The 9,239-nt window shown below is 45.1% G+C and overlaps 1 protein-coding gene across 1 annotated transcript in view; it reads left to right on the top strand.

The window, feature by feature from the left end:
* The window catches only part of TNFSF8 (tumor necrosis factor (ligand) superfamily, member 8), an 18,116-nt gene that overhangs the window by 7,003 nt on the left and 1,874 nt on the right, over positions 1 to 9,239 (top strand). Inside the window, exon 3 of the mRNA XM_009319461.1 lies at positions 1,792 to 1,837. Coding sequence (XP_009317736.1) covers positions 1,792 to 1,837 — 46 coding nt within the window. The remainder of the gene's footprint in view (positions 1 to 1,791; positions 1,838 to 9,239) is intronic.

The following is a 9,239-nucleotide window of genomic DNA, read 5'->3' as shown; positions in this document are numbered from 1 at the left end:
AAAAAGCTTTCAAATGCCTGTTTTTTCAAACTACAGCTCTAGGTTCCCATTCTTCTCCTAACCCAGCAGCCTTCCTGTACAGCTAGGAGAAATACTGTCTCAACAGATAATTTCTCCCCTGTGTTACACAGGTGTGGGGAGAGAAAATGAACAAATCATATATTACAGATACCCAAATTATGAAGCACCTATGCCATCTCTGTCTGCGGGACACAGCATTTTAGCATTAGACCAAAGGATAACATTGCTTTGCTGGGACCAGATGCAGCTCTCCACTTTAGCCATGGTTGAAAACATGGTCACGTTAGGCCAAAGTCTAATTAAAAGTATTCTTAAACATTTAAAACTAGAACATTAAGTATCACAAACAGACATAACGTGATTTTTCTCACTGTCCAACCATATTCCTTCTCCCCACACCACATGTTATCCTATTTACACACAAAAATAAAGTGCTTATGTTTTATGACTACTATGGATGAAGCTGTCTCCCACCACATGCATGGTGTGCCTCATTTCTCCCAGGAGATATTAGATGTTCTGCTAAAGCTGGTACCAGCTTCTCAACTTTCTTCTTCTTGGACATCCTGGTCGGTCACTGGAACAGGATCCCCAGGGAAATGGTCACGGCACCAAGCCTGCCAGAGTTCAAGGAGCATCTGGACGATGCTCTCAGTCATAGAGTTTAGTTTTAGGTAGTCCTGCGAGGAGCAGGGAATTGGACTCAATGATCCTTATGGGTCTCTTCCAACTTCAGATATTCTATGATTCTATGCTAAATTGGGCCTGGCCTGGTTAGCCTGCACAATTAGCCCAGATGAGAGGAGGTGGTTTAGGCTAGCCTGAGCAAAACCCGCTCCCTGCTACTGAAATCACTGTGGGACTGCCCAGTGCGTGTGAGTGAAGGGACGTGACACATAGTTCCAAGCACTGAGGCACTCTCAGTATCTTTCCTCGGCTGTTGGGAGAATTTGTTTGCTCCTCAAGGGCACTGACGGACGTTTATGAGCTGTCAGTGACTTTACTTGTGTGGAAGTTATATGCGAGAAAACACAGGCTTCAAGATTGTATGTTTGGATGGCAGAGAGGTGTGATAAAACAGAAGCAAGACCACAGATGAAGCCTACCATATTTCACACTTAAAGCATGTTTCCTGAGAAGTTCTCAGGCCATGCTGATTGAGGACAATTTCCCATGCCATTTTGACCCTTGGGTTTACATCCCAGGAAGAAGAAGGAGCAGAGGTGAAGCAGGTCAACTCTGTCACTCTCAGACCTGTGTTGAGGCTCTACAGCTTTTATTTTCATCTAGCTACTGGCTTCCCAGGGACGGACACTGGCTCTCAAGGGTGTCCAGTCCCACTCTGTCCTACTATCTCCAAGCTTTTCAAGCCACAGAGTGAGGTTTTCAGGGCTTGTTCTTCCAAAACAGTCCCAACAAAAACCATACACATTTCTTACCGCACTGAGAGAATTGCTGGCTGTCTCAGAAATGTAGATTTTCTGCATTAGAAAAAAAAAGGCAGTGACGAGGGATGACTAAGGATGATATCCGGATGAGTGCAGAGAGCTTGCCGGAGCTGTTTGCTCCACAGCAATCCCTCACTGACCTGTGAGGCTCTATAGGAGCCACACACTCTGTAGCGCCTGGCGCTGGCTCCCTGTGCATCAGGCTGTGTATTGCCTTCATGGCATGCAGTGGAAACTTTTAAGATCCACTTTTAAAGCAGGGTTGTACTTGAACATGAGTATGCTCCCAGAATAACCATCTCTTCTCTTGCTTCTCTTTCAGGCAGCTGATCCTGCCACAGAGGGCATCGCAAAACCTATCAGGACAGGTAAGACACCTAGACTAACTATACATGCCACTTGTCTCATCTGTAATGCAAATATTGCCCAGGGTCACAAATAAGCCAGTTGTGCACATCTTAACATTTCACACAAAGTCTCTTCTTGGTGGAAAGCCACAGTAGTGGGGGAGAAAAAAAAGAAGAAGAAGAAGAAAGCTTTCAAATTAATCAGTACCTCCGGAAACCAGCGCGTGGCTGAGGAAATAACAAGTATGTCTGAATCTGCCCTGAGGTGTCTTTGCAAAAGAGCCTTTTTGCCAGAGGATGTAAACATCAGTCTGACTATTAGGTCTTATTTTAAGGGCTGGCTCTTGCACATGTGGGCGTAGCATCCCCGTCTTCACAAAGCATGGGTGCAAATGTGTTGGCATATATTTCAAAACAACTGAAACTCCTCCTGTACTCCTCTGGCCTGGAGTAGTCATGTGTTTCCTACTGGTTTGTGGGGAAAAGGGAGGAGGGAAGGGGTAGGTCTAGAAGGGACAAATGGAGAACAGCAGCAAGAGGCACAGAGCAAGGAATTAAAACAGGCAAAGTATGAGCACAGGGGGGCCAAAATAGGAAAAAACTGTCTAACTAGACTAGCAGAGGCAGTGTACCAAGATTCTGCTTTTCCTTAGCGTAAATCAGGAGGAGCACTGTTTACTTCATTGACATTGCCTCCCTGGTTAGAGGGCCCTTAGCACAAAGCATTTTGACTTCTTGCAAATACAAGTTCGTACTCAGTCCCGAAGGATAGGAGATACCATTGCCTCCCACTATATAGATGGGAAAAATGAAGCACAGTGTTCATCTAGAAGGGATAGCAGAATGGGAAATTGAAATTCAAGGTCCAAAGAGTCCTAATCACATAACCATCTTTTCTGCAGCTGCGTTTTTGCACACAGGTGACAATGCATCATTTGGGCAACATATACTCTATCCTGGATAATTTTTGAATCTGGAACTCTTCCGTATTGAGCTTGTTTCATAGCCCATAGTTCTCAAAGTAGTCCCTGCATGTCACTGTGTCCTTTCTGAGAACTTCACATCTTGCCTAACCATCATTTTTTATGTTTTAGAATTCCTGTAACCTGGAGGGATTTTCTTTTCACCTTAGGAGGTCCCTAGGACATCCTAAGCACATATTGCTTTCTCTCTATCAACCTAAGTAGCTTCTTAAGTCTTTATAAGTCTTTCTTAAGTCTTCTAGTGCTTTATTTTGTACCTGAAGTTCCTCAGAAATAAAGCAGGGTCTGAACATACAAGGCAGATTTGGGTAAGGACATTTGGACAGTCACGTCACAGCCCCACTCCAGTGCATTCCAAAACGTGCCCAAAAAGGACCTTTGGAAACCTAATGGGCTGCAAAGCAACAGCCTCGCTGCCCACAGTCCCCCGTTGATGATGGAGAGTCCCCAGCAGCTGCAAGATGGTACAGCCCCAGAGCAGAACCTCCGCGCCTGTAAATCAGCGTAACCTCAGAGAAGTCACCAGAACTGTGCTGGTTTCCATGGCTGAGTTTTACCACCAGGTAGGAAGAGGTAGTGAAAGCTGTTGGTGTGGAGTCTAGTGATTGACAGAAGAGGAGCCACAGAGACTGTATCTGTAGATCAGTATTATTTCAAAGCAAAGCACGAGCAATACTGGCATCGCCAGGGGATGGAGGAGAGGTCTCACTAATCCAAAAGTGCATTGCAATATATATATATATATATTCTTTTTAGATTTTGTATCAGGCAACCTGTGCTAATTGCTTTTTCTCCTCATCAAAACTGGCAGGTGCCAGGCAGGAGGAACACGCTCTCTCCAGGAATGCACAAGGTGCTGTTTCATTAGCCAGAAACCTTTCTGTCTTTGGGTCAATATCAATTACAGGCACCCTCTTGCTCTGAATTCTGCTGCTAAATCTGAGATGATGCCATTAGTGAAAGACAAAGGAGGGAATGATAGAGAAACCCCACAAGGCAGGAAGAGTTGCTGAAAGCTGTTTGCAATGGGTCTAAGTGCTCTATCATCAGCCTACCCCTCGTTGCCCATCAGTCTCTATTGTATGTCTGGCAGGGTAATAGAGCACTAAAGTGTGAGTCAATTACAACGGCCTCTTATTTTTCTCTTAAAATGCATAAAGCAGGGCTAATGGATTAATATATCCCAGGGGGTAATTCACTGAGACCCCCTCGGCAGGGAGTTCTGTCATACACTGCCAGGCATCTCTTGCTGACTTCTAAGTAGGGAGTTGCAGTGAGAGCTGCAAGGTCCCATCCAGCAGCTGCAGAGCAGCAAGAAACAGAAACGTAAGAAACATTTCAGAATGGGGACTGTGGTGAGGCTGAAGTTGCTGTGGATTTAGATTTGATTCCGTGTCTGCCTCTCAGGCAGCCCAGATGTTTGTAGTGTAATTTGGATGTATTTTGTACCCACCTTGTTCACAACGGGGCTTCGAAGCCCTGCGTTGTAAAAAGGGGCAAGCAAGTAAAAAATGAGCATTGCCAAGTTGCCGGCTGGGTGCTCAGCCTTGCTCCAGCCCTGTGTTGGTACCTGCTTGTGCAAAACATCTCAGAGATGCTAGTGGGGGATGCAGGACTGTGCTAGTGGGAGCAGCTGGGGTTCACTCAGGCAGAGACTGCATTGTAATGCAAATGGACAGTGGTCCAGACACAGCTACATCTCTGAATTAATTTTGCGATATTAAAGCAGGAAAAACATGATGATTTCATTTAGATTTCCAATTAGATTATGTTCTATTATTAGCTAAAGACCAGCGGGCGCTAAAGCAGATTTATAGAAGGTTTATGTTCCTGACTCAGCTGTCAGTCCTCAACGGATGGGTTTGCAGGAATCCACAAGCAGTAGCTGAGAGCGACGCAATGTCACCTAATTAAATGTTTGTGTGAAAAATGATATCAATCTCCTCAAAACCTCTGTGCTATTGTCGGTGGAGTACCTGAGCAACAGGGGGAAAGAATTAAATTCATCATGAACTAAATGTTTGTGAAATATTCTTTCTGTGGAACTATTTCTCTGCAGAAACTCATCCACATTTCATAAATATCAAATCATATATTAATATGGGCCAGAGAGGTATTATTGTTAGGTTCATTTTTTAGAGGGAAACTAAGTCACAGAGAAATGTATGACCTGCCAACATCTGGAGAAGTTCAGCCCTCATCATCTCCTCGCTGTCCTCTCCGAGCCTCGTTTCCCTATAAAGGTTGTAATCCTGGACTGATGGCTTTTCGTGTTATTTTGAACTACAAAGACATGATAGCAAATCTGTTCTCATTTACAGAAGGAAAAACCTGCAGATACATATGCGCGCACACACACACACACACTATTTATACGTATTTTTGTCTGGCAGTAAGATCCATTAGCAGTTGATGGACAGACCAGAAAAGGAAATCCAGCACCCCATTCACAGTTTCAATGGGAAATAGGTTCCCAAACAAAAATCTGGCTCCAAGAACTTAAGATAATACAGGTGACATTCACATCCTTGCTACCCTAGAGTAAATCAGGCTGAAGCCAGAGAAGCAAACAAGCCTTTCCAGGTTTGCAGCAATCTCTCTGAGTGCAGTTTGGCCTTCTACAACTAAATCTGGTCTCTTCCAGCCTGGAATTGTCCCAGTGGAACACTACTGAAGTTGCTGGGGTGTTAGTCACAAATCCCATGATGGTGGGCTCTTCAGAAATGGATATCTCACGTTTAGACCATAAAGATTTTTGTTTTTTTCAGCTTCTGTACATGCCTGTGTTTGTGTGCATATATGTAAAACTGTGTAAGGTTCTGTCTGCTCTTGGGAGGTCAGGGCAGATGGGCTGTGTTTCTCAGTTAAAAAAATTTTGGCAAGCCTGGGCTTGCAAATGCTAGAAAGAACTCACAGGCATCCTCCTAGGCAAGCATCCGGAGGAAACTGCAGCTAGACAGATTCCAGTTAGTCATAATGGGGGCTGGTTGCTTATTTAATTAATAATGAGATGATCAGTATTGCTACAAAATGCTGTGTTAGGTCTTCTGTCTCTCCAATACTTAAAACGCAAGTTATAGATTAATATATGTGTGTGTATATATATGAATAGCTCATGGAATTATGTGACCTATGCTATACTGATGAGCAGGCTAGAGACTTGAATAGTTTTGGCCTTGAACTCTACAAGTGTTGCAGTAGTCACCTGTGCAGTGATGAGGAGTCCATAAGCGGCTCCTTCTAAATTTGGAGGAAAGAAAGGGATACTTCTAAAGTTTATATTTTTGGAAGGAGGTTAAATTGCCAGATGAGTTCAGTTCCTTTTCAATGCACAGAACCAGAGTGACAGTCCTTGGGCTCTTGAGGACCAAAGGCACTTGGTGCACATGTGACCAGCCTGAACAGAGCCCAGCTCTGCCACTGAGCCCAGGAGAGGACATGACCCAGCTGGCACTTGTCGCAGCATCACTCAGCTGGGACAGTCCATCAGCGCCAGCCGGCAGCTGTTTGCAGGACACTTAACTGGAAGGAGGGAGTTAAAGATAGCTACGGGGACTTCAGATGGTGGCTGCTGAGAAATAAAATTAGGCAAGTTCTGCTAACTCTAGCACACTGACAGAGATGTATGAAATCACCCTGCCTGACTTTATAAGCACTTAAATTGGTGGGGTGTACAGAGGAATTGAAAGCTGTTTGTTGCTTGCCCGTACTACTTCACCTCATAAAAGAAGTTCAGGTTTTTGACCTCCTCTTGTGCCTGTCCACACTCAGCCTCCAGCTAGTTGTAATGCCATATGCACTGCAGAGGAATATCACTGTGAGAGGTGACTGGTGCTAGGACAAGCCCTCAAAACCCCATTTAAGGGGCTTTCCACGTCTGGGCAGCAACACTTTGCACTCTGGCATGCCACTTTCAGCTCTTGGTTTCACTGCCCTTTGCCCGTGCTCCCATTATATCCATCTCAGATGTGGGGAAACTGAGGCAGGCAGCAGTGAAGAGAGTTCCCCAGGCAGAGTCACATCTCCGCAGACCTGGCTGGCAGCAGCCCATATATCCACATGTCTCACAGCCCTTGGGTTCCTCCTGGCTGGCAGACACAGCCTCTTTAGGTCCTGCTGTGTTTTGATGAGACTCTTTCCATTTTGCACCACAGGTGGAAATCATGGGAATGCCAGTGAGGCCACAGCTCCACTGAGTCCCATTTCACAGTCCTGCAGCATGTACCCTTTGGCTCGGTGGGCAAAAGCTGCATTAAGCTCGTGGAAATAGTCTGACCCTTTTCCTCATGGCTGTGCCCTCTGGATGCTCATCCTATGTTAAAAGGGGTCAGGACGACAAAAGTTAATTATCTCCTGATAGCTTCTTTAGGACAAAATATGGCTTCTTACTAAGACTCCTTCCTTATCAGCAGGCTTCCTTCAAGCAGCCTGATCTACAGCATCTGTGCATCACAGAGGACAATGAAACCAGTGTGGTCTCTTTGGTACTTAGTCCCAAATGTGGCTTTGCTTTTCCTCCTTCTCACAGTATTTTTAAGCTCATATAATCCTATTGACTTCAGTGGGATTACTTCTGATTTACACTGTTACTAGTGCGAAGCCAATTAGGTGATGTGATTGAACATATCCATCGATCAGTCCTGAAACTCTAGTAATTTCAGTCTCTCCTGGCTTGCACTGAAATGTTTCAGGTAAAAGAATTAACTTGAGAAATAAAACTAGAAAACAGATATAAGCTGCCTCAGCACAGCAAGAACCGGAAATGTCTCTATTAAACATTTTTTTTTCCATAACTTGCCTTCTCAGAAACACAGCTGATGTCACCAAATAAATGTTTTAAACACACACACACACACACACAAAACTTGCTGACATCAATAAATGTAAGTACAGCTTTGGAAATGCAAAGTGCAGCTAGATCAGTGAGGGTAGATCTTGAGAGATGCCATGAATATCGTGCGACAGCTCATAACTGATTGGGCTCCTGGCAGCACCAGGCTGTTTGTGTGCAGGCACAGCACCTTGCTTGCTTAGCAGATGTTGCAAGGCTGCAGCTTCCAAAGTCTGCTTGAGCAGCAGGGGATTTTCCACTTTATAGGTAAACCCCCTAAATGCCACCAACTTTCTGTAAAAACACTCTTCCCTTCTTGCAGGACACTTGTAATGCGAGTGGGCCCAGGGCGCTGACTGTGCATTACCAGAGGCTGTTGCTACCATTGTAACAGCATTAGTTTGAAATAAAGGGGTTTCTTCTATCCTATTCCATATCTCCACATCTCTGTAGTGTCTGTGCACTCGCTAAAACACTATATTGACGTGACTAACATCAGAAAATTAGGCTTTGGTTTTTCTTTGGGGATTTCCAGTGCAGTCAAGGGACTTTGATACCCGTCTTACTCATTCTTGGAGCGCAGTGAGCACCTGCTTCCCTCAAAAGTGTTTCAACTGCTGAAATCAGAGAAAGACTGCAATTCTTTCAAGATACCCACAGCCTCCCTCTCCAATAGTGAGTGCAAAGGGTGCAATGTCACCAATCAGAGGTACTTGTGCGTGGGACCAGCTTCTTCCTGATTTATCTATGCTCCTGACCAAGTACCTTTTAGAAATCAGGCCATGCAGATACTGCAAGGGTCCGGAGATTTGAATCTCTTTTTTGTACCCTTAGTTTCAGGAATCCTATGAAACTTAGGATCCTTGTCTCACTCTGCATTTAGTAGACTCCTTCTTGTTCATGTAAGGAAGAAGAAAAATGTCATCTGATGTCATGGAGTAGCAGCATCAGGATTTAGTAGAACTTAGGTCTGTCTACTAACCGGTCCTCCAGAGACCTTTGGAGGGTGGGTGACTTCTTGTACCAATTTTATAAACTGAGTCACAGGAACACTTCGGTGATTTGTGTACCCTGGGAGAGGGGAGCATAATTTGGTAAGGCTTTACTGAAACTCCTTCATACTTTATTCCTGGTATTCAGCTGTAGAATAAAACGCAGGAAATTCCCAATCTCCCATCTGAGCTCCTATGCACATCCCCTCCACAGCTGCAGCAGGGCCAGGAGATGTAAAGAAGGGGAGTCAATGCGATGAGAAAGAACCATCCACTTGTCTGGTTGCAGCCACTGGGACATACACTACTTTCCCAAATCTATATCTTGTCTGTGTATCTATATGCCTGTGGGCTGCACAGATGAAACTCTGTTCTGTATGATCACAAAATAAAAGAGGAATAATCACTGCCATTCACTGAATGCCTGGTAAGGTGAGAGGAGGAAAAGCTTGCACAGAGGAAGGTGAAATGTGGCCGGAAAGGAGGTGAAATGCAAAGGGAAGCGGTGGGGTGCAGGGTCCGGGATGCAGGAGCTGGGATACTGGGATGCGGCGCCGAGATGCAGGGTCCGGGATGCCGTCCCGGGAGGCGGTGCCGGGATGCAGGGTCCGGGATGC

Source organism: Pygoscelis adeliae, unplaced genomic scaffold (genome assembly GCF_000699105.1).
Source record: "Pygoscelis adeliae isolate BGI_AS28 unplaced genomic scaffold, ASM69910v1 Scaffold270, whole genome shotgun sequence".
Classification (NCBI taxonomy): Eukaryota; Metazoa; Chordata; class Aves; order Sphenisciformes; family Spheniscidae; genus Pygoscelis; species Pygoscelis adeliae.
The sequence above is the reverse complement of the archived record's forward strand: the minus strand, read 5'-3'. Positions and strand labels throughout refer to the sequence as shown.